The sequence below is a fragment of the Lycorma delicatula genome, chromosome 12, assembly GCF_047948215.1.
Source record: "Lycorma delicatula isolate Av1 chromosome 12, ASM4794821v1, whole genome shotgun sequence".
Classification (NCBI taxonomy): domain Eukaryota; kingdom Metazoa; phylum Arthropoda; class Insecta; order Hemiptera; family Fulgoridae; genus Lycorma; species Lycorma delicatula.
In genome coordinates, this window is record NC_134466.1 from 64,961,809 (window position 1) to 64,988,454 (window position 26,646).

The 26,646-nt window shown below is 33.1% G+C and overlaps 1 protein-coding gene across 2 annotated transcripts in view; it reads right to left on the reverse strand.

The window, feature by feature from the left end:
* Positions 1-26,646, reverse strand: part of LOC142333063 (pancreatic lipase-related protein 2-like) — a 51,819-nt gene that overhangs the window by 15,205 nt on the left and 9,968 nt on the right. For both annotated transcript variants that reach the window (XM_075379884.1, XM_075379883.1), the window contains exons 2-6: positions 15,915-16,108; positions 11,518-11,786; positions 6,006-6,152; positions 4,033-4,156; positions 893-1,009 (exon numbers count right to left, since the gene is read on the reverse strand). In XM_075379884.1, the coding sequence (XP_075235999.1) occupies positions 893-1,009; positions 4,033-4,156; positions 6,006-6,152; positions 11,518-11,786; positions 15,915-16,077 (820 nt within the window). In that variant the 5' untranslated portion in view covers positions 16,078-16,108. The remainder of the gene's footprint in view (positions 1-892; positions 1,010-4,032; positions 4,157-6,005; positions 6,153-11,517; positions 11,787-15,914; positions 16,109-26,646) is intronic.

Below are 26,646 nucleotides of genomic sequence, written 5' to 3' on the forward strand. Positions count from 1 at the left end.
CATTGTGTACACAGTTGTAATCAAATTTTTTATTCCCGCATAACAGATACTTTTTCCATGCATCATCTAATCCTAAATCTTCCCTATGCACTATAGTGTTCAGTTAAACATGACATTTCTCTTTTGATAATAGCTACTACTGCATTTTTCTTCCCGAGCATAACACTGGCTCCATCATTCATAAACATTACTGTTTTTTGTGTGATGAACTGCTGATAACTGAACAGAATGTTTTTATTGTGAATAGTAGTTATACACTCTCGTATGAAAGTCATGGTGTATGCTACTCCATAGTCTCAAATAAATGTCATTCAGTATACCTGACATATTTAAAATAGCCAATTGTATATGAGCAGGAAATAAGTTTCTCTGTGCAATTTATTGTAAATACCTCTAAAATTATTGTGCAGCTTTGAGGGAACTATGATCATGAGTACTATTGTAACACTTGAAACTATGAAACCCACACTAAGGAGGAAATGTCCTGGTTCTCTCTCAAAATGTATTCTTCTAGACAATAATTCCTGGCACCCATACCACTCAAAAGTCACAGGAGGCTATTCAAAAGTTAGTTCACTGGTGGTGTTACATCCACCGGTCCCAATCGTTACAATTATCCCAATAACTGTTAACAATGAACAGATCAAGAATAGCTCGGACAACAAGGTGAATAATTATTTACTATTGGAATAAGAAAGTTCACAAAAAGATGGGACAAGTGCCTAAAAGTAGCCAGGATTATGTTGAAAAGTAGCATTACTTTCATTGCCGTTGAATAAATATTAATTTTTTAGTAAGTTGTCTCTTTTAATTATAGAATGACCCTCATATAATATAAAAACAGTATTCCAGCAAAAATATTTTAATAATATATGACCAAAAAAATCTTTACCTCCTTCAATAAATGGTGTAGCATCAGTATGAATTATATCAACAAAATTAGCATCTGTTGGATCCAAACGAACTATGGGATCAGTTTTACTAAAATGAGGTTCAGCTGGGTCTAAACCTGTAAAAAGTATATTACTCAATAATAATTACAGTAAAAATAACACGATATAAAAATTCAAGGTAATCTATGATATAAATTTCAATAAACTACCAAATTATAATTAAGCTGATATAAAACAGCTAAAGTTATGAAAATTTTGTAAATATTCCAATAATCCATGGATAAACAAGATAAACAATAATAATAATAATTTAATCCGCAGAGTTCATATGCAATGTAATAGTTTAATTAAATACAGAAATTAATGTTATAAAAACCATAACTAAAAATAATTTAATTAATAAAACAAATTTACTAACTGTAAATAAAAAAGAAATATGTGTATTTATAAATATTCAAATTCAATCTGCGAGTAACTAAACATATTTTTTTTTTATATAAAAATAAATATATCATTGCATTTAGACCTAAAGAAAAACCATTAATAAATTCTGTAATTGTTTTCATCATAAGTTGATGAATTTAACCTAACTGGTATTTATATAATTATTATTAATCTTTATTGGTAAAATCATCAGATCATATAAAAAGAGATTTATAGAGTACTATGTAAAGCTAATAATAAATTTTCTAAGTGCAACAGAGCTCCTAATAAATGGTAAGTAAGCATAACATTACAGGCATTACAGGTAAACAAGTGTGAAAATAAAAGATATCAGTAGTATTAAATTGGAAAATAAGGAAACGCGGAGACTGTTTAAAAAAACTGACTTAAATCTAAAACTAAATGGCTATTTATAATGTTAATCATTATCAATAGAAAACAAGGAAATATTACATATAAAATAACAATAATAATTAATTATAAATAAATGAAAAATTGATAAAAAAAATAATAATTATAAATTTATAATACTGAACACTACAAAATTAATATTTTGGTGAACCAGTTTTCTCATTCCATTAATGAAGAATGCTGGCAGTCTTTCCTTGATCCACGACTATCTCACTGCGCTCTTTAGCTTCATCATCCGTGATGAAATCAATACCCTTAATATTCCTCTTTAATTGCTGAAAGAAGTGAAAATTCAACTGGGAATCAAATCTGGAAAGTATGAAGGGTTTGAAATAGGTTCAAATTTCAATTTTCTGCAGTTGCTTTCATTGAGATGTGACCTAGTATTATTGTGTTGCAAAATTTCCAGCTATATGGATTTTCGAACAGAATACATATATAAGGCATTTTAAGGTCTGTATGTGTTGCACAAAATTTACAGTCCACCAGTTTCCAGCCTCATATATTGAGATTTATTCTCAATATTCTTCACTTTACCAACTTCTGATTCAAAACATGCTAATGTGATTAACACATTAGCATAATATCTTCTTTCTTTCCTGAACCGAGGTTGATGGGTCTGCAGTTCCTTCCTCCCTAGAGCCAATCTCTTGACTTCCTTGTATGATCTTCCTACCTTTACTTCATCTATCTCCCTCTTCCTTTGCAACCTTCTATATTTCCCTCCAGAAAAGTGGTGAACCAGCTTGAGTGACATAGTAGATGACTGACCATACTATTCCTCCTCTTCACTATTGATCTTAGCAATGTCCTCTTTCCCCTACTCAGAATAGTACTTCTTCATTCACTGCATTCTCTTTCCAAGGTAGCTTCAACATCCTTCTCCAGCACTACATCTCGAAGGCCTCAAACCTCTTCCTTCCTGTTGTCCTTATAGTCCAAGTCTCTGAGGTATAAATAGCACTGATGGAAATGTATGCCAAGGCATTTGCATCGGTGGCATCCTGACAGAGGCCAAACTGGTAACTGTTTGTTATCAGGTTTAATGGGTCTAAAAGACAACCTCCGGTAATGTCCATCAGGGCTAGGAATGGAGGGGGTGGTGTGGCAACCGGGATCGTCACAAAGCAGGTATCTTTGCCTACAGGGGTCAGAATATTTTCCCATTTTGAGAGAGAGACACTTTTAGATGTCAGTAGGCTTTTCTTGTTGAAAAATTCTTCTTTTGCTGGTACTATTCTACTTTTCATGTCAGATGTACTTCTGCCATCCGTTGTATACAGTTCCCTAAATAGCGATACCCGACCCTTTTCTTTCCCTTATCTTAAGCACTTCATGATTTTGGTTTGTTGTTTATTTATCTTCATACCATATTTATCCTATCATATGATGGATTGCATCTTATAGTTCATCTTCACTACATCACAGTAATCAATGTCATCTGCAAAATGGATTGTTTTAAAGTATTCTACATTCACTCCTATATCATTCTTGCTGGTTTCTGAAATTCTTTTATTGCAAATTCTACGTATAGATTGAACGGTAGAGGTGATAAGCCCCAGCCTTGTCTCACACCTTTGGAAATCTTTGCTTGCAACCTGTGTTGGCCTATGAGAATCTTCTGATTCTAGTATAGTTGCAAAATTATTCTTTGGTTCCTAAAGTCCGTTCTTGCATCTCTAAGCAATTTGAACATGATGTTCTAGTCCACATTATCAAAAACCTTTTCAATGTCAATAAAATCTATAATAATTTTTGTAAAGTCCAAGTGTTTCTTCTAATATTATCCTAAGGATTGGTACAGCCTTTTCTGTTCCTTGATTTCTCCTAAAACCAAACTGATCCTCCTACAAGGTTTCATCTATCTTATATTTCATAGATGGCAAATAACTCTTGCTAGTATTTCTGAGGTCAGTGATATGAGGCTCACAGTCCTGTGGCTTTCACATTTCTATATAGTGTTGCTTTTGGGTATACATATCATGTGTGTTGTTTTAAAATTTAGATCCTTGGCCACAAATCCTACGGCCTTTAAAATTTCTCCAGTGATATCATCTTTTCCTGGAGCTTTATTATCTTTTAACTCTTTTAGTGCTAAGTTGAATTCTTAGTATTGTTGATCTGATCTCCTCTGCCTCAAGATCAGTCTCATTTCGCAAAATATCTTTGTCCAGTTTGTTACTCAATTACAGACAGTTTCTCTATGTACTTTTGTCAATGTTTTTTTAATTTTTCTCAGACCATAATATAACAAATAATTATTATATTGATTTATATCACTTACCTGTAATACGGCCAAGTTTTCGATTAAACTTTGTCTGAAGAATATTACCAACATAACCAGCCAAATGAGCACCTAAACTGTGACCAATCACATGACAGAATTCTGGCTGCACTCCAACTTTAGTCTATATAAAAAAAAAATAAAAATGGATTTTTATAAAGACTATTTTTATAAAGATTTATTGTTTATTTATTAATAATTATCATGCAGTATTTAATGCATCACATTACTGTAAGCATCATGCTTAAACCAATAATGTTTCTTCAAATAAACTTTCTTAAATTTAATTTAAATGATTTAAATTAATTAAACAGAATTTAGAAAACAAAACTAATTATCAGTTCTGTTAATGTTACCTCTGCATACTGAAAATCCTTGAAAGAATATTGAAAATAAAGAATGAGAGAAATTTGAAAACTGTTGAAGGAAGAACAGTATGAATCCTGGAGGTAAGGTTTCATTAGATTACTGCCATGAGATACATGATTAATGAGAGTTAGGAATTTGGGAAATAGTTAATTACATCCTTCATAGACAATAAAAAACCCTGTGATAGCCACCCATAAAGTATATTCTGCATTAAGGAAAAGAGGAAGTACATTCAGTTAACAGATAAAGTTCATAGGGTAAATATTTATTTTAAATAACTGTTTTTTAATCAGTTTTTAACTGTAATTAATTTAGTGTAAAAATACCATTACCATCTGCTAGTTTCCATGTTCAGTTAGCCCTTAATTCTAAAATAATTAAATTTGTACGTGAATTTTAACTATCAAAGAATCTTTCATTCTTTAACTATAACTGAACAGTGTAATCCATTTTTTGATCACTCACAAATTTTTTTTGAAAATTTAAAAAATATTAACATTGTGTTAATATTACACATAACTATGTATTAATTTAAATGTTTTCTTAATAATGAAACATTTAAAAAAAACTTAATTTCACTTTTTATCTTACAAAATTAATAAAGTTGTGGTACATGACAGGTAAATTTTAAAAATTTGTAAAAAATGTAAACTAATTATAAACAACATTATAAGCTTAGCGTGATTGATTCTAAAATAAATTTCTTCTCATCAAGATTGAAAATTAATTGGTAAATAACATCCTACATATGCAATTACATAGATTATAATCATTAATATATTAGGTAAACATACTGTCATATCTCTTTCCTATTAAAAAGAATATAATAAATAATCAATAACAGAAATTTTAAGCTTATTTTTCATGATTACTTAACTTAATTAGATATTTTGAGAGTCATATCAATCATTTCATATACAGATGGTGATGGTGTTGTTTACTGTAAACTATTTTTTTTTTTTATGTTTTGTAAATATGCTTCCATTTCAATTTTAAAATGGATAAATATGCAAGTCCATCAAGTGAAATTCTTCAGTTTTTAAAAACTGGAGATTTATTAGACACTGATAGACTATTTTGGCTGAGATGTACTATTTATTACACAATCAATTAAAACCGATCCCAATTTGGTGAAGTAACCTATTTCATGTGTTGTTCACAATCTCAATAAAACTTTAAATTTCTTTTAACTGAAGAAATATAGATCAGAATTCTATTTTAAATGCATCTAATTTACATTAAAATGTTCTCTATAAAAATTCAACTGTGTACTTGATTTTTTAAACACACTTAACTCACTTACATAAATATACTGGTAAAATTTTTGAAATGTTTAGACAATGATCCCATTTAAATTTATAAAACTTCTGTAAAATCTTGCAGTTCAGTATATGGCACTTTACATCAGCTATCATTTAATAGTTGCTATCAGTTAATAGTATCTAAGGTTGTTGCACAGTAATTTCTTTCATTTTTTAATGTAAAAGATTAGTTTTTAATAACTACAATTAAGCTCTACTACATCTATTAATTAGTTCATTATAACTTTATTACAACCTACTAAATATTCAAATAAGATAAATATATAATTATATAAAACTTACACTCATTGTATTAATTAAAAGTGCTGTTATTGTTCCGACTAACCGAATATTAGCAACTGCTTGTGTGTACGGAGGACTGGACCCAAATCCCCAATCAACAGTTATAACATTGACATCATTATTTGCTAATAATTCTGCTGTAAGTTTCTGAAACATTAAAAAAAATGAGTAAAACAGTAAGGTCATCAACAGTCAATTAATCATTTGTTCCCTACTCATACATACATATCCTGACAATCCCCATAGAGGAATTATCAACTTACAATTGCAGTCATCACACCACCACCTCTGTTATTAGCCCTGATGGAATTTACTCAAGGTTGTCTTACTCTCGGTCAGGATGCCACCAATGTAAATGCGTCAATAGACTTTTCCATCAGTTAAGTTTAACTCAACTTTGCTATTGTCTTCGTTGTAGACTTCTTCCAACATATTTTTGCTTGTTTACACTAATTTTTAGTCCTCTCAATTATTTAATCATTTCATGAAATCACAATCCCCACACCTCGCTCTAACACTAAAGGGCACAAATTAGTCATTCAACAAATAAACTGCAAAACTACATTGACAAATACATAAAAAAATAATTTGAGTCCGAAAACACCTAATATCCTAATCTTATATCTCTTAAATTTTTGATCATAAAAATTTTCTCCTATAAATGTACCAGATTCATTTCTTAACTCATCAGACACAATTTCACAAAAAGATAAGCACTAACTTTTCACCGATCTGGTTGCTTTCAGGAGCGTCTCCACAAATCTCTTTAGCAGAGTGGTAGCATCTTGGCCTTTCATTCAGAGGTCCTACGTTCATGGTATTTTTCATACTGTACAAAATTCTATTTTCTTATCCCCAAACACAAGCTTCAAACCTCTGTGATGAATTAATTCATCAAGCAAAAAAAGTATTCACTTGTCCTCTCTTTTTTCATCCTACTTTATCATACAATATATTTTACTTCTTTATCCAGATAAATAATACAGCATATCCCATGAAAAATTTTTGTCTTGAATTGGTTGCAAGATATCTTATTCATCGACCGGTTTGGCTAAATTTCACGCAGAGATCAAAGCAAGGAGGAAAAAATAAAACCTTTTTTAAACATAAATTATGAAGTAGAGTCAGTAATATGTTTCCCTTATCAATTATTGAAGATGTACTACATATAACAAGCCGGTTCTTAAATGACACTTCTTAGATATCATCCACAAGAGAGAACTACTTATTGACTTCCAGCACACTATTCTATGTTGTAGGTAGTTCAACAGTGGCAACTGTTCTATCATTTTGTAAACAAGAACAGTTGTAATGTGTAATTTGGTTTTCATGGACAAAAGGGATGGCAGAAATTGAAATGTATCATGAACTTGGAAGATTTATGGACTCAATGTGATGTGTAAACAGCTGCAATATTGGAAACAAACAGATTTTTAACAGTTAAATATGTGATGAACAAAAAATGATTGCACAGAGTTGTCAGAATATTACCATCACAATAGTATAATTATTACATGTGATGTGTGACAACCTTTTTTTTTTTTGTACATCATATCCACTATCAAACACCGACAATCATCTACGCAACTGTAACTTTGTCTACAGTTGGCCAGAATAAAGAGCTGGAAAACCACTGTCTTAAATTCCTTAAACGTGCAATTTTCTTTGACTTGGTTTTCCATGATTTTCCCTAGTCTTGCTGAAGAAGCCTGGTCGTAAGGACAGAGACCCGTTTGGGTACTGGCCACTTTGCCTCCCCAACACATTCAGCAAATTGATTGAGGCTTTGTTGGCGGAGAGGCTACAGAATGAGCTTGAAACTTGTGGCAGGCAGTCTGACCATCAGTATCGTATTTGACCTGGAAGATCTATCATTGATGCCCTGATGAGGGTCACTACTCTGATAGAAGATGCAGTTCATGGCACCACGCACATGAGGAGATTGCCATTCCTAGTATATTGGTTGCATTCCTGCCATATTTCTGGATACCAGGAATGCATTTAATAGCAAAAAGTGGTCACCAATCCTCCAGGAGCTAAAGGAGAGGGGCATATCACCTTATTTAAGAAGAGTGATTTAGATCTATCTCTCTGGCAGAAGAATCACAGCATAGCGGAAGACAGGCTGGTCGAGTTCTGTATGGAGAGGGATGTTCTGCAGGATTCAGTACTGGGAGCGCTCGTATGAAATATCATATATGATGGTCTTCTTAAGCTGGAATGGCTGGAAGGGGTCGAACAGGTGGGGTCTGTGGACGACATAGCCCTAGTAATTACTAATATATTACCTTGTAGACTAATGATGAAGACCAATAGATCTGCTGAAATGGCAAGGGCATGGCTGGAGGTTAAAGGGCTGAAGTAAACTGTGGAGAAGACCGAAGTCCTCATTCCAGCTGGCAGGGAAAAGCTTCCTCGTATGGTTGTCCAAATAGGCAAACTGGTCATACACCTAGTAGCATTTGTTAAATACCTGGGTGTATGTCTACACAGAAGAAGGACCTTTATGGTCCATGTCCTCAAAATTGAGAAGGCCAAGAAAGTAACTTTACAGCTCACAAGACATGAGAAATGTAGGAGGACCAAGGCCGTCAAAACGAAAACTGGCCACTGTGGTGGAATGCATAGTTGAGTACGTAGCTCCAGTGTGGCACTGTGCAGTGAGTTATTCAAGGTGCAGAAAAGCAGTTAACAGGATACAAAGGAGGATGGTGCTGCGGTCGCCTCCACATACAGGACAGTATCCAGCGATCCAGCTTTCGTGGTTGCTGATGCACCCCTAATGGATCACAAGAAAGTCAATAGATGGAGGGGTATCCTGAATGTCCCTGGCAGGGACATTCTGTTAAAGAGGTGGCAGGAAAGGTGGGATGAGGCCTCATCCACCCTAACATAAAATGATGGGTCAATTGGGAATATGGGAGGTTAATTTTTGGCTCACCCATCTCTTCTTGATCAGACATGACGCCTTTAACACCTATCTGGAAAGCAGGAAAAGATGAGAAAATACCAAGTTTGTCTACTGCGGTCTTGAGGTCATAGTCAGGCCCACCTACTTCAAATGCGACAGGTGGGCTGAGGAGCAACATTGATGCACAGTTGTCACTGGAAAGCTGACCATTACCAACTTGTTAGAGGGCTTGCTGAAGAATGAGTGCTCCTGGAAGGCAAATACAAATATAAGCAGAAAAATACTGCTAACAAAAATGCGCAAGAAATGGCAACAGACCAAAAGAACTGCAGAATGGCAGCAGTGTCAATTCTATTGGGCTGGGTGGTGAGGCGATAGCATGGGTGAGGAGGTAGTTGGGGACCTGAAGGAGTCATCACTGCTTTTGATGTGTTCAGGACTCTTCAAACAACCCACAGGTATCCTGTGAGAGTGCAGCACGCCTCTGAGTAATAATGAAAGAGAGGTATCAGGGCATGCTATATAAGGGGGAGGGGTTTTAGTTGGTTAGAACCCAACACTGCTGTCTGTGCAGGCAGGCAGCAGCTTGTAGAGCTTCCTCCTACTCCGACAAGAAAATAAATATTTCTCTGTAAGTCTCACCACATTGCAAAGTACTCTACCATTTTTCTCTTAATAACATTAACTATCACTTTGGAAGTGTTTAACCTTTTGGTACATTCTCAATGTAAATCTTATCTCTTCTACTATTTTAAGACACTTTACATGTCTGTTTTAATATTTCACATTAATATAAATGTTAATTAAACTACTAAAAAAAAATTAATAGGTAATAATTCTTTATATATATATATATATATATATATTTTTTTTTTAATTTTATTTCTACTATTGTATAACACCTAAGACCCCAAAGGACAGTAGGCAGCATGTTATAAAGTACACACAAGTCATAATTTAAATACAATACATATAATAAAAAACACAATAGCAATAAAATAAAACATATCATTTTTTAGAAAAAAATAATTTTTCAGTAAAATTATAAAACACCAATTGCCTAATAGGGCACTTATACATCAAGTGCATGAACCATATATATATATATATATATGGAGTGAAATGTGAAATACGTGAATGAAGCTAAATAAAATAAACAAACCATTTTCAGTCATCATTTGAATATCTTGGTCACAGATAAAGATGGCCGACCTGACCTTACAGCATCCTCAAGACCAAAATTTCCTCTTTCAAACCCTCAGTATTACCTAAATATTGCTGTATGACAAGGACAATCCTCTCCAAGCACAGGAGTTATTTCTTCTAAACACTGATCAACCCTTAACCCACATGCAAAAGTGCTTGGTATTCAGTTTTGACCACAACCACATCACTATCTATTTTCATTTACACAGCTAAAAATCAAATAACACTGAGGGAGTGACTACAGCAACTACAGTGCAGGTTGAATCCTGTCTAAACACTTGCAAATTTATAACAGTCTATGATGATCTGTTCCGTCATGCTGCAAAACTTTCCCAGTAACCTTTATACAGCTATGAGATAAAGCAAGAATTAGTACTGATGCCAAACATAAATGATTTGATACTATATACCGGCTAGATGTTAAGTTCTGTCTCTAAAGTTCATACACCCTGAAATGGCACAATGCTAAATAAAAACAGTTAACTATGCCTAAAGTAGTTATAAAGAACCAACTAGTGTTGAAACACTAATGAATATAAACTTAATAAAATGACAAACATGGATTTTCCTATAAAATTTAAAATTATATATAAAAATGTTCACAAGTAATAAATCAAATATAGCCCAAAACTGATAAAAATATATAAACAATATTTTTTCATAATTTTTCAAAGTATAATAACTGGAAGATGGAAACAATGAACTCACAAATATACTGATTTACTTATAATTGCTTGCTGGGTAATGCTTATCACGTGATCTGTTATAAGCTAAATTTAATAGCTTTTATTATAATTCAATTGGGATCTATTCTTTTATAAATACAATATATTAACATACTCACTTATCTCATTTAAAATTTTCTTTTTCAAACCAAATTTTTTAGGCTACTTTAATAAAAGTAGCTTGTTGTCTAATAACAAGTAGAATATTCTTACACTTCTAGTGTACAGAACGAATCATATATTTATTACCCAAATATATACAAACTTGACTTCAGACTCATATTATATAGAATAGATTGTGTATATTTATAGTACGTGTAAAGGAAATGTTCAACAGATTTTTTATTATTTGATTAGTAAGTAGAAAAGTTTTTGAAATTTCAAGAATTTAATAGACTATCTTACTGTTAAAAATAATAGGTAAAAAATCTAAAGACTCAACTGGAAAACAACTATGGAACTAGACAATTACTACAATCTCCACTATTTTTTAATGATGAAAAAATACATTTTTGCTACATGTCAAATGATGTAAGTTTTGAATCCAAAACCTTTTGGATACCACCAAAAGCATACAAGAAATATACTTAGTTCAATAGAATAAAAAGAAACTAATATTATAAAATATTTATGTGCATAAACTACACTTAATTTTATTATAAAATCTTACCCGAATCCAATTACGATCTGCATTTTCAAGAAATCCATGAGCAATAAAATAAACTTTATGAGTTGGTACAAGAAATGATCGATATATTGTCTTAGAATCTGAATAAATAAGTTCTTGACAAAAGTGTTTATTATGTCTAGTATAAAGACAATACTTTGGTTTTACTTTTTCTGGAGATTCAGGATATTGAGACACTGGACGTGATATATCTGTCCACGGTGGATTTATTGAATAACAACCCAATTCACCGTAGCATTTTGCAGCAACATCTACATAAAAAAACAATAAATATATTTTTTTTTAAATGAACAATTTTTACATTAATTATTTTACTCAATTATTAGTTATGAAAAATAAATTTCAGAACATATTTGCTTAATAGATATGACACTACAACTTCAAGTCAAAGTATATGTGTAGGCAATATTATAGAAAAAAAAATCTAATGTGGACACTACATGACTTTTTTACACCTATCAGATTACATACACACATTTTTTTAAAATAAAAAGTACATAAAATTTTATTTTATTAATAATTTCTGATATATTTTCATTTTTTTATTGTTATTATTGAATTGTTTATCATAAAGATTTTTTTTACAATCAGAGGATTATAATTACTAATCAATATATTTAAATTAAAAAAGAAGGAGAAGAAGTCTGATTCGAACCGATGTGCCTTCCCCTGTAAAATCCAATATTTCATTAATTAAAATTTTATTTGGCTATAACTATGGAACCAATAAAAATAAGTACCACTTATGATACAGCGTTAAAAATTGCTCAATGAGGGCTTATTACTGCAGTTAATAAAAGTCCAAAATTCAAATATTTTTGGATTTTGAGCTTTTTTGGTTCAGGAGATTACAATCAAAAGGGGAGGTCACAACTGGATGTTACAACAGTCCTAAATCCAAAATGTCAACACCCTACAGCTAATCGTTTTTGAGTTATGCGGGTTACATACATACGTACAGATGTCACACCACAACTAGTCAAAATAGATTCAGGGATGGTGAAAATGGATAATCCATTAAAATCTGAAAACCTAAATTTTTTGTGATCACAATACTTCCTTTACTTCATACAAGGAATTAAAAATACAGAAAATGACATAAGATCATGATTATTTTAAGTACCTCTGTACAATTTTAGAAAATGCAAAAATGATTCTTTCTTGAAAAAGAATGAATTTAAATTTAAATCTCCTCGGAAATTTCATACGAATCGAATAAATGTAATACTGTATGATACTTAGGTAAGATAAGACATACAGGATAGGCTGACAAGTTCTTGACTCAACTGAATCATATTAGGTAAAATATCTCATTACACTAAATCTATTTAATACAATCCTTATCGCATCATATATCATTGATATACATATATATATATATATATATGATGAATAATATAAATTAACAGGTTACAACACATATACAGGCCCTTCTGATCTGTGGGGCATTCATAAACTGTCTTGGAGTACCTGCCACTTATTGTAAAAGATGGCTGAAGGAGCGACTGTCTGTTGACCATCCAGCCCATTAATCCTTCCTATTATCTCGTTTCCCTTATCACACCAATAAATATCCTAGAACTCCGTCCCGTATAGCCAATCCGTTTTGAGCAAGTGCGACAATTATGCTTGCTCAACCTTCAATTATTGTTAATCATGATGGATGTTACTGAAGTAAAACGTTCTGGACTAGACCCACATTCGGATCTCCAGAAGGGTCATACTGCAGTACCAGCCAAAAGAAAAGCGGAAAGAAACAGGAATTTATGGATCTGTACTTAAAAATCCACTGATTAAGCAACAAAATGCGATTGAAGAAACTAGAGGAAGAGTTGAGAAATATTAAATGGAATATTTTTGGATTGAGAGAAGTTCGACGGTGAGATAGAAATTACCTGCAGTTACAGTCTGGTAATATGCTTTACCAAATAGGAAATTCTAATGTAAATAGAAACAGTGCTGGATTTCTGAATAACAATAATATTAAGGATAGGGTCAATAAAATAGAGGCTGTTTCAGATCATCTGGTTGGGCTTGAACTCCAATTAAAAGAATGTTTCAAACTACTGATAACACACGCATATATACCAATAAGGAGTCATGAAAATGAAGAAGTTGTGGCAGTACATGAAAAGATTACTAGGCATCTGGACAGGGGAAAGAATTGTTACTTTAGAATTACGGGGAATTGTAATACAAAAATGGATACCAGGCAACATGATAATAAGAATAGTAGGCAAATTTAGCTTGGGATTGAATAATGAAAGAGGCGAAAGATTTGTTCAATTTGCTGAATCTTCTAATAAGTACATTATGAACACTTTCTTTAAAAAGCATTTATGACAACTCTTTAAAATCTATCTTAAGAGATCAGTTTTATACAGTGTAACCTACAGCACATTAACCAAGATGTACTTGTGTTAAATAAATTTGACACCACAGGTAGCAACCACAGACCAGTAAGAGCCAAAATTTTTCAAGATGTTTAACTTGAAGGAAAGAAACTAACTGAGAAGAAACAGGAAATGATCAACTTTCAGTTTTTAGAGGAAAAGCAAGAACAATTCCAAATATTGCTTTCGAAAAGAATAATTTCTAATGATAAGTTTAGCCGAGTTATTTACGTTAACAGAAAAATAAATTGCTGGGACCATCAAACCGAGCCAGAAAGAAAAATTTTCTGAAGCACTAAAGAAGTTTTACAGAAAAGAAAAAGCTGAACCAAAATGCCGCTGAATATACTGAAGTTTGTAAGACTATTAGAAAATGAATTAAAGAAGACATCAAGAACTATAATGAAAAACTTGTGAGGACAGTTATCAAGAATAAGGAAGGCTACAGAAAGGTTAAACAGAGACTTCTGTTGGAGAAAAGACAACTGTTTGCTGTAACTGGGAACGCCAAATTGTTAAAACTAAAAGGGACATTCTACATCTCATAAAAGAATTGGATTGCAAATGCTCATGAATGATCTTGGTGTTGCAGTCTGTTAAGAGGATGGCCTCCAGATTAACTCTTCAAAAACAAAGATATATTCAATGGGTAACTCATGAAAGAATTACAGTGGAGGTCAATGAATTGGAAAGTATTAAAGAATATACATGGGACAACTCAAACTGAATAGCTCAGTACTTCCGGAAGTCCTAAGAAGTATAAAATTGGGGTGGAGAGTATTTAGATGTAACTCAACGATTTTCAAGTCCACAATGCTTGTGACAAAAAAATCTATTTGATCAATGTGTCATACCGGTACTTACTTATGGCAAAGTATGGACATTCAGCAATGCCATAAAGAGAAAATGAATATCAGCGCAACGAGGAATGGAAAGAACTATGATGGAACTGAATAGAGACAACAACCAGTATTAAATCTATTACAAGAATAACAGATGTGCTGGGGTATATAAAACATCTAACGTGGTAGCAGGCACAGCATGTTGCAAGAAGAAAGGATGGCTGTTGGACAGCTTTGATGTTGGACTGGTATCCACAACAACTGATTCAGTTAGGAGGAAGATCAATGATATAAAGAAATTAAAGGGACTCCCAAAATCAACAAGCAGAGGGTTTATGATAAAGAGGCAAGGAGGAGACTGGAGGATGACTTTGTCAGAGAGTGATTAGTAGGAGTAATCGAAAAAGGCTATAATAAAAAATGTCTGCAAATAATAAAAAAATAATCATAAACTTGTATACAGTGTAACCAATATAGGTGTGCTCATGGAGGATGATAGATGAATGAATAGTTAAATGTAATTTTCTGACTCTTCCAAAAACATTTTATTTGTGAATCATACTTTTCTCATTTGTTCATTTTATAATTTAATTAATAATTTTTCTCTTTTATTTTACTTTTTAATAAAGCACAATTTATATTGTACGTACATGATAATCAGTATTAGAGTCAATGCAATTTTACACATTTGCCAGAATTGAAAATATTCATTATATGAATCTCATGTTGGATGTCACCTTTTTTTTCTTTCTTTTTTTATCAAGAAATTATAGATGTTACATTTTCCAGTTTATTTTTTATTAAACATTAAAAATATTCAGCCTAGTGAGAGGAGAAATGCTTAACAGTAAAATGTTTACTGCATACTATCTTATGAAAAAATACTCAGGACTATTTAATACAGCAGTTTAAATAAAATAAATCCTATCATTATATGAATAAAAAATAACATCTTGTATCATTTATTTAGTAATAAACTACTTTTTTTCCTAATTTCCTACAGCAACATTATTAAAATAAAAATAATAATAAAACAAATAAATAAATTTTGGTATTCAACAGTGTCGTGGAAAAAACTACTAAGTTTTATATGGGTAACACAGTTGCAAGCACTCTTACATTACTACTAGTGTAAGTATTTTACCTGTGCCTTTTTCAACGTTATAAATGGTGTTAATCACTATATCATCAGCAGATCTATGAATCGCTTCAGTTCTATTGAAAAAGTTTGTATGTTCAATTTTTGGATTTAAATTGGCAAGATAAAGTGCAGTTTGAAGAAATAAACTACCTGTTTTGTTAAGCATTATTTTAATATTTTTCTATAACCTATAAAACCTGAAACAAAAAAAAAACAAAAAACCATATCAGTTTACATCACAATTAATTGAATTAACTTAAACAAATTTTGGTTATCTGAGACTTTCTTCCTCAAAGAAATATTGTTTTTTATTAGACCTAAATTAAGATAAAATTTTTTTTTTTCTAACGAATAACCAATATCTTTTTATAAAAATAATTATTTATTTTCTATATTTCCTGCAATAAAGAACGGGAGAGATAATCACCTGAAATCGACTGGCTCTAGAATTGTTTGCCATATCATTGTAAAAAGATTGATCCTTTAAAATCATATTCATTAACTTCTGATAAGAGTACAAACTCGGAGTAAATGGCTGTAAAAGAGAAGGTCAAGGAATAAAAGTGTGTAACACAGGAAACATTAAATGTGTCGAGGGATGTTTATCTCATCCGATTTCACCAACAATAAAAATTTCACTATTGGTAAACGTAGAGCAACCAGCACATAATTTATTTTGTATGTTTGGCTGCAATGGAGGTCTGGCTGTGGTTTTCCAGTTGTTGAATTAGGATTAACACTAACATCACCGTTTTTAATACTAACAAGAGCTTCTTGTTCTACTACTAAAATTACATGGTTTGTAGTATTTGTAAAAAAAAAAACCATACTTTCAAAAGTAGTTTGTTCCTTTTTAGCTGCATTTTCTCTTTTTTCCCGCACTTTTCTTTTTTAAACTCCTGACTTAGGAACATATTCCATTTTACAGCTGTAAAATTTTTTGAAAATTACTGTAAAATAAAAAAAAATTCAGCACACTTTTCCTCAAGTTTAGTTAATAGTACAAGCATTTTGATAGTATAAATATAGATTTTTCTCAAAATCAACCCCCAAATCCATTATTAAGTTGTCTCGATACTGACAAACGGCAAACAATCTGATAATTATAAACAATCTGATATGGTATAAGGCTATACATATTGCTAGAAATTTCAGGCGACTTCAGGGAATTCATAGACGTGCTTTGATCGGAGTAACAAGTGGATATCGTACGAAGCGGCATGTGTTCTTGCCTCTGATCCACCCATTGAACTTGGGGTGTTAGAAAGATGGTTGCGTTCCCAAGGTATGGAGAAATTGCAAGCAAAGGACCAGATAATGGATAAATGGCAGGAAAGATGGGATCAACATCAGGGCGCCTTGTGGACCAAACGCCTTTTTCCAAGTTTAAGACAATGGGTGAATCGGAATCACGGAGAAACCGGATACTATATCACACAATTGCTCTCGGGCCACGGAAATTTCCAGGCGTATTTCTTCCGATTTGGCTTGAAAAATAGCACCAAATGCATGTATTGTGAATACGAGGATACGCCTGAACACACCATCTTCAGATAAGTTAACTGGTATGATGTGAGATTACAGCTGGAATATCGGACGTGGAGCCGGAGTAACTTGCCCGATTCCTCCTATCTTCTGATGAAAATTGGGGGAAATTTGAAAAATTCACCTACACTGTCATGAAGGAGAAAGAAGAGGAAGGTAGAAGAAGAGGGTACTAGCAATTTGTCACTTCAACGGCATAGGACATCGGAATTATGGGGAATAATAAAGATAAGACCGAGACCCGACCTAGTAGTTGGGGTCCGTAACGGCATAGCCGGGGCGGGCTCCCCGGCTGCGAGGTTTGAGGCAGGCATAAAAAAGACCGAGACCCGGTCCCTGAGGTGGGGCTGGGGACAGCTTTGCTGGCTTCGTACCTGGGGATTTGAGGCAGGCAAATAATTAAAGTAACAAAAGATCCGCCCGGGGGGGCCGACCTGCCGTGCCGGAATTATAGCCGGTGGGCGGGAAGGCCCTCTTAGAGTATAAGGACACTCTCCCAGACCGAGTATACTTAACCGGTCTGGGGGGAAGGGAAAAAAAGAAGAAAAAAAAATCTGTCAGATTGGCCGGCCTCCGTGGCGAGAGTGGTAGCGTCTCGTCCTTTCATCCGGAGGTCCCGGATCCAAATCCCGATCATGCATGGTATTTTCTCACGCTACAAAATTGTCATTCATCTCATCCTCTGAAGCAATACCTAACGGTGGTTCCGGAGGTTAAAAAAAAACTGTAAGATTGACAGGTGCTACCGTGGACGATGCGGAATGTAATATTGTCCGGCCCGGAACCCACACCCGTGAATTGCGTTACCGTCAATCACGGTGATTAATACTAAACCGAATAAGAACTTAATGATTTTGCTAATCAACACAAGTCAAATGTATTTTGGTCTATATTTCAAGCAAACATTATGAAGGTATCCTCTAATATGTAAATAAGTTTCAGAGAGCATTCCAAAACTATAGAGGAAGATGAACTGTGAGCCTCATCACTTTGTGAGCTGGATTTGAACTGAATGATTCGAATCGATCGAATGAAAAATATTATAAAAATAAAATTAAATTTACGTTAAATAAAATAACATTAAATAATTTTTAAAAATTCTGTTCAATAATAAAAATAATAATAATAATAATAATGGGCTTCCCGTGGAGACTGCGTGTGAGGCTAAAGTAGTGAGGTATGCGGACACCTCGTGGGAGGCAAGACCAGTCATCACCACCAACTGGTAACAAACGAGGTGTCCCTGCAACGCTGTTTTGGGAGGTGCAATGGGGTACTCTTATAATATTTCGGTAAGCAACCGTCCGATTTCCAAAATTCGAACGGGTTATTTGTTAGTATATTGAAGGCTAACTGATATATGCATCGATCTAACAATCATGGTTATTCGAAAATGTATGTATATATATATATACACACACACACACACACACACACACACACACACATTTATATAAAGTTTGTCTGTTATCACATCACGCAAGAACCGACCAATTACTTTCAAATTTGTAGGATACATTCGTGTTATCCCAGAGAAGGTTTTAAGCCATCGACCAAGGCCCTAGCTCCGTTGAAGGTTAAGATAATAAAAATATTTATTATTTCTTCGCCTCCAAGGACAGTAAAGTTGTGACTTAAAAGATATTTATTAAGAAAAAATAGATTAATCTTTTTATTCATTATTATATTTTACCACCACGGCAAAGAAATAAGTTATGAATTTTTCGTCGTTAAAGATTGTGTACTTTAATTACTATTATTCTATATTTTGTAATTTAGTTTCTTTTTCAGGTTAAGCCTGAATACTATAATCATTATTTTCAGTATTATTCTCACAATCATGAGGATAACGTACAGTGTGAGGGCCCAGAGGGTACAGCCGTCTCGGTAGATGAGAATGGCGACCGAAGCAAGCTCTACGGATGGGCAGGGCGCCGATCTCCCTGCAAATTGGGAATGGTGAGCAAAGCGAGCTCTGCTGCCATAGGATAGGTCCCGTGATCTGAGCCCCAAGGGTCTAGGTTTAGACTAGACGGGCCGGCTAGTCGATCAATAAAGTTGTATTTATAAAAAAAAATGGGTCAGGCTGGGCCTCTTCAGTAGTTCGGGCACCATGGGTACGAACTGACGTCCCTGCCTTCTCGTCGGACTTGTATAAGTGATTTCATTTTCATCGGCTTTAAATATTTCTACAACTGAATTTGTACCGATTGTGTTAATAATATACAAGTCTAAATACATAAATTAAATGAAACATAACAATAAAATAATTGATTGATAAAACCTAATAGCTCCTAACAACAAAAGTATAAATTTACTATTTCTCATAAATTAAGTCATTCATAAGGCAGTCGTGTAAGAAAAGTAGCAATTACCTTCAACATCACTTATATACGATTTAATTAGTTAATAACTTATAATTAAAATTCTAATACATATTTATTAATTTTTTAAAAATTAATATTAATCATACTCATTAATCCTAATTGACCACAGTCAAAATTATGGAGACGACAACCATCTGTCAACCACAGCTGATGAATTAATTGTTTGTAATTAACAAATACATTGCTGATTGCTTTCTACCAATTAAAATTAGTTAAAAGATCAAAGAACTGTCGGTAGAATTTTAAGAAGGCATATTACATCTCATCAAAAAATCGAGAAAAAAAAAGATGTATTTAACTCCAGAAAGAATATGTAGAATCTACTTTTAATATGTTTTATAATTATTACTGCTCATTCCTTCACCAAATTTAAACAATTTTATGCAGTTTTAAAAAAAAAAATATTACGAATGTTTTCTTTATTCATACGAATTCCAGAAGTCTCTAGTTATCTAGTACGTCATTCTCAATCGACATTCTGTTTCTTCTCCTAACAAATAACATATCTTCTGTTATGGTAATAATTGTTTCCATTAATTCGTTCCTTTAAGTTATTCTGGCAATGTAATTTTTGTTAAACAATGTAGTTAATGTATCTTTATAGGAGGTTAGATCTGAATTTCTTGATGACAAGGATATAGGATCTTTTTGGGCTATGTGTTATTCAAAGCCTGGTTAACAAATGTAAAAAAGTGTGGGAATGCATAATCTTGTTGAAAATAAATACGACATACATTTTCGAGTTCATCGGTTGAGGAAACATTTCCATAACAGTCTTTTCAGCAAAGAAAAAAGAACCTAATAACATTTTTTTATTAAACCATACAAAACAATTAACTTTAGGTGTTTTCTAAAAAATTACACGACTGTTTCTATATCCCTTCATATAAATGAATTACACATTAACAAATCCATTAAGGTGAAAATAAGCATCAGAAGTAAAAATTATATCTTTTAAAATTGAATCGTTTTCATTAATTTTGCTTAAAAATTTCAACAACTAACTGAAAACGATTTTCGTATCAGATAGTTTTATTTCTTACAACAGTCGAATTCTGTATGCGTACAATTGCAACCTTTTATGAACGTTCACTTTATGAACGGTTTTCTAAATTTGTACTCTGATAAAGCCGAGGAGGCCAAATCTAGAGATGGATTTATTAGGACTTCTGATTGTAGATCGTCTAATTAATTTAATCCTTTCTTCTATTACTGATGGCGTTCCAGACGATTTCTGTTCTTTGAAACTATTGAACCCAGCGTCGTATACTGTTTTCATGCGGCGATTTCTTTTTTTTTACATGTAAATCGAAATTGAATTCAATTCGGTATAACACAAATCATATAGTGCTTTTTCTTTAACAGAAAACATAGTACTTAGTAAAGAAATGTAAAACACATCTCAGTAATCAGACTGATGCAGTGATTAAAACGGCTGATAAAACTTTTCGTATGAAGGCTTTCAGTGGTACCAACATAATTTTTCAAAATATCCCAAATGCCTTGATTTTCTTTCTTTTCCTGTTTAGCCTCCGGTAATTACCTTTCAGATAATACTTCAAAGGATGATATGTATGAGTGTAAACGAAGTGTAGTCTTGTACAGTCTCAGTTCGACCGTTCCTGAGATGTGTGATTAACTGAAACCCAACCGCCAAAGAACACCGGTATTCACGATCTAGTATTCAAATCCGTGTAAAAATAACTGACTTTACTAGGACTCGAACGCTGGAACTCTCGACTTCCAAATCAGCTAATTTGGAAAGACGTGTTCACCATTAGACCAGGGAAGACCCTGGTTCAAATGCCTTGATCTGAACTTCTAAAACTCCACCATTTTTTATGATGACCCTGAATTATTGAATAAAAATCATCTAACAAATTATGATGAATGCGATTCAAAACAAGAGATAAGCTTTAGAACTGAACACAAGTTGAAGAACATTCATTAGAATAGCCTCTTACTGAACGTAAACGTCTTCTTTTTCTGTTTAGCCTCCGGAACCACCGTAAGGTATTACTTCAGAGGCTGGATGATGTAAATGAAGTGTAGTCCTGTACAGTCTCAGGCCGACCATTCCTGAGATGTGTGGTTAATTGAAATCCAACCACCAAAGACTATCTGTCTCAATGGAGGCCGTTCTGGTAGTGTCGTCGCTCCCCACTGTAGAGTTATTGGCGGCGGAAAGAATTGAGAAAGCGATGGGAAAGAGTAAAAGGAGTGCCAGGGAAGAATTAGAGGTTAACCGGCAAAATAGGTGGGGACAGAGCTCAGGTTGGGAGTTGGACATGGCGGCTGATTCCGTCCATAAAGTTGTGGTTCCGGAGGAGACATGGGGAGCTCTCGTTTGAGCTCACCCAGTTTATGACAGGCCACGGCTGTTTTAACAGCTACCTTCAAAAGAGGAAGAGAGAAGATCTGACATATGTCTCTACTGTAGGCAAATAAACACGGTAGAGCAAACTATTTTCCATTGCCGGAGATGGGCAGAGGAGAGGCGTGAAGTGCAAGAGGTTTGCAGAGTCGGAATAGTAACTCCAGAGAACATTATTGAGGCTATGTTTCTCGGTGAGGGTACTTGGAAGATGATAAGTGGAATGATGAGTAGGATCATGAAAAAGAAGCCCGCAGAAGAAGTCGAATAGGGGTAATGCTAATGTGAAATGTTAGAATAGGGTCGGCGGATAGCCCCGCTCATGAGGGGTGAGATGCTGAGGTATCCAGCTTCCGATGAGTAAACAGGCCGTGGCGGGACCAGTTTTGAGTAAAAAAAAAGCTGGTATCCACGATCTAGTGTTCAAATCCGTACAAAAGTAACTGCGTTTACTAGGATTTATAACTTTCGACTTCAAAAAATCAGCTGATTTGCGACGACGAGTTCACCATTAGACCAACCACGGTAAATTTAGGCTGTTTGGAATGTACAAAAGGTTATGTGTAAAGACCGTTTCATTGTAAAAAGATTTATTCTGAAAACTTTGTAAATATTTTTTATTTCTCTTAAACTACATCATGCCTTTTACTACTTCTCTATACAATCGCCACATGAATTAAGACATTTATCGTAGCGATACACCAGTTTCAATATATCCTTGTCGTATTCTTCTGCCGCCAGTCCATTCAGCCACTGATTAACAGCATTTTTAAATTCATCGTCACCCGCGAACTGCTTACCACTTAAAACTTCTTTCACTTTCCCAAACAAATGGTAATCAGATGGAGCTAAGTCCAGACTATATTGTGGGGGATCGCAAATTTCCCATCCAAATGTTCTCAGTAAATCACGTGTCGGACCCGCAACATGTAGACGTGTATTATCGTGCAACAGGACGAAGGCGTCGGTCAGCCACCCACATCGCCCATTTTTAATGGCGCACCCATAACTTACGTAAAGTTTCGCAGTAGGCAGTCGTTCCATGCAGCATGAAATCAATCATCATTATGGCAAACCGATCCCAAAAGATTGTGGTTTGCGTCCAAATGGATGTGGCTTGACCTTTGTCTGTCTGGTTGGTGATTGAGGATGACGCCAATACTTGACTGCCGTTTTTCCTCTGGCGTGTCATACGAAATTCACGTTTCATCGCCGGTAACAATTGAATTAAGAAACTCATCACATTTTTCTGTGTAGCGCATCAAAAATTCCAAATCAGATCCCATTCGAGCTTTTTTGTGACGTTCCGTCAAGACGTGCGACACCCAACGCGCACAAACCTTTCTGAAGCCTAATTGGTCATGAACAATGCAACCGATAATAGGTCTTGAAACATATGGAAAAAGAAGAGCCAGGTCGGAAATCGTTGAGCGACGATCTTTTCTGATTTCATCATCGACGTGTTTCAACAAGTCCTCTGTGATTATCGAGGGCCTCCCCGAACGTTATACATCGTGCATATTAATTCTGTTATTTCTAAAACTTTCACACCATTTTCGCACGTTTCTTTTCATTCATTACATTATCACCATTCACACCAACCAATTGCCTATTAATTTCAGCCGGCTTAACGTTTTGATATTTTAAGAAACATTTGACTCCATGTATTTTACAGTCAGCTGCAACATCGATTTTCCTATTCATTTTATAATGTAATATCTCGTACGTAATCAAAGATACTACAACGCGACAACTTACAGACAACAATGCAGTGTGTACATTACTAGTGTGGCCATGAGCGACGCAGTTTTGACAACCTTAAGGAAAGAAATTTCCCACTGGTTTTTACTTAAAAGATATTTCTCATAATGTGTTACTGATTTTGACAAAAGGAAGAAACTGTATTATTTTACAGGTTTACTTTGTTGTTAATTTGCTTAATGTTAATTTTATATTTTGTTTGCGGGGGTTCTGCAAATGCACACCACTGTGTTCTGTGTCTTCACTCTGTTCTTTCTATTTTACACAATATATAAAAAAATGTTGTCACTTAATTTGTTTTTTTTTTTCTCTTCAGTATTTCATTATTGTTATTCATAGAACAATACAGCACTTTGTTGCTCTTTTTGTGCATTGTAATACGAAAAGTTGGTTTTGACTTGTTAGGTCTGAAGGTCGGTCTGTGTATTAATAAAAAAATATAATGAAATTAAGAATCTAGAATTTAAAAAAATGAACTTAATTTAATGTTAATTTAATTTCTTGAACTATATGTACAGTAGCTTATTGTATTTTACAGCTGGTGATGTCCCTAAATCATTTGGTGAATCATCAGAAACTGCAACTGATGCTAATGACAAGGATGAAGGTAAAAGTTCATTCCTATATAATGTAAATTACCGTTCAGGTATTACTTCAGAGGATGAATGAACGAGAATGATATGTATGAGTGCAAATGAAGTGTAGTCTTGTACAGTCTCAGTTCAACCATTCCTGAGATGTGTGGTTAATTGAAACTCAACCACCAAAGAACACCGGTATCCATGACCTAGTATTCAAATCCGCCTTTACTAGGATATGAATGGTGGAACTCTCGATTTCCAAGTCGGCTGATTTAAGAAGACACGTTCACCGCTAGACCAACCCGATGGGTTTTGTCAGAGCAACTGGTTTCCATTCAAATCATTTATAATTATCCACAAAAATAACAAGAATCTTATGCCAAGATTATAAAAGAGGAGAAAACGAGGAACAAAATGAATCTTGCTTCAGATATCAAATTCTGTATTTATCATTTTCGGCCACTGAAATGTAAATAATACTCATGCCTACAAGTGAAAACTTCATTACACTGCAGTGCAAAATTGTTGTTTACAGCAAGGAAGATGTTATCGCTCAAAGATATACATTCAATTTACATGTTGAAAAAGGTAAAAAAAAAAAACTTCCCTTTAAGAATATATTTCCTGTATATAAATAACAATTAATGTTTATACATTTATTTGAATGTGCATTAAATATTACACGCCTGCATTTCAAACAAAACCAAAAAGCAAACAAACATGTTATGTTCTCTTAATGTTCATCACTTTATCAGTATAAAATATGATCAAACTAATTTAAAAAAAAAATTCCAGGTTGAACTAATTCGATCTTGAATTATGTATATTAAACAATGTCTTAACTTCAAGACCGATTATCTCCTTTAAAAAAAAAATACTTTTTTTTTAATCGATGGATGATCTCTTTACTTGGTGAAAATGCATATAATCAAAAATTGGAATATGTCACAAAACATATTCTGTACTTTACATATGAAGAAGATGTTGCATATATGGAAACAAATGTCAAGTTTAATTAGACTAGTAAAATAAATAGTAAAAAAATTATAGTAAATAGTAAAATAAATAGTAATAAAATTGTAATACTAAACATATATTGTTTTTATTTTCTAATTTTTCTTTACATTTTTTTATTTTCTTATCAATATAAATTTTGACTTTCTGAAGTCTGAATCAAATTAGATACAAAAACTAACAATAATTTATTACATTTTATTTGACTAAGTCTTTAAAATTTTGGTAAGATTTCGGAAAAAGTATATTTTTACATAGCTTATTTTAATGTAATTCTACTATTAAAGAAAGGAAAAGTTTATTTTACATCAAAATTTTTATTTTTATTTAATAAAACAGACCATAAAAAACATTGTATGTATGAAATAAAAGAACACTTAAAAGAAACTTCAAACCCTACATCTTGATAAAACTACAAAAAAGAACAAAGTAATAAGACTACTACTGAGTATGAGCTAACGGTATTTGAGAATAAGTGTTTTAATTTTTTTACTTTTTACACATATAAAATTTAAAATCAAAAAACTTTTCTTTAGATTGGGTTTTAGATTTACTTTTTACATTTATGATACATTACTGGCAATTTTTTTTTATCAATTTTCATGTGAAAATACTTTGAATATCAGAAAAATAACAATCAATCTACAAAAAAATCTATGGCTACGTAATGATTGTAAAAAACTAATACAGAACATCTTTAAATTATCAATGGACACATTTCATTTTAAAAAAATCTTACGCTTAAATAATTAAGACCCTTACTACAAGAACTGGTAATTGCAAAAAATTTATCCTGAAAGATTCTCAGTGGAGAAATTCATAAGGAGACTTTTTAATAAAATATTTTAGGGGGCAAAAGATTTATAAAAAGATAAATAAAAAAAATGTATGTTTTTTTCTCCTATTAGTGGGACTTGCAGCTTTAGATAGGAGCATTTTCTTCAGTAATTTACTTTGTTTCAGTTACAGTTTATAAAAAGACTTTGTCAAGCAAAAATTTAATATAAAATAAAAATTTAAACAATTAAAACATATCTATCGATCTCCATGGTGGAGTAATAGCATCTCGACCT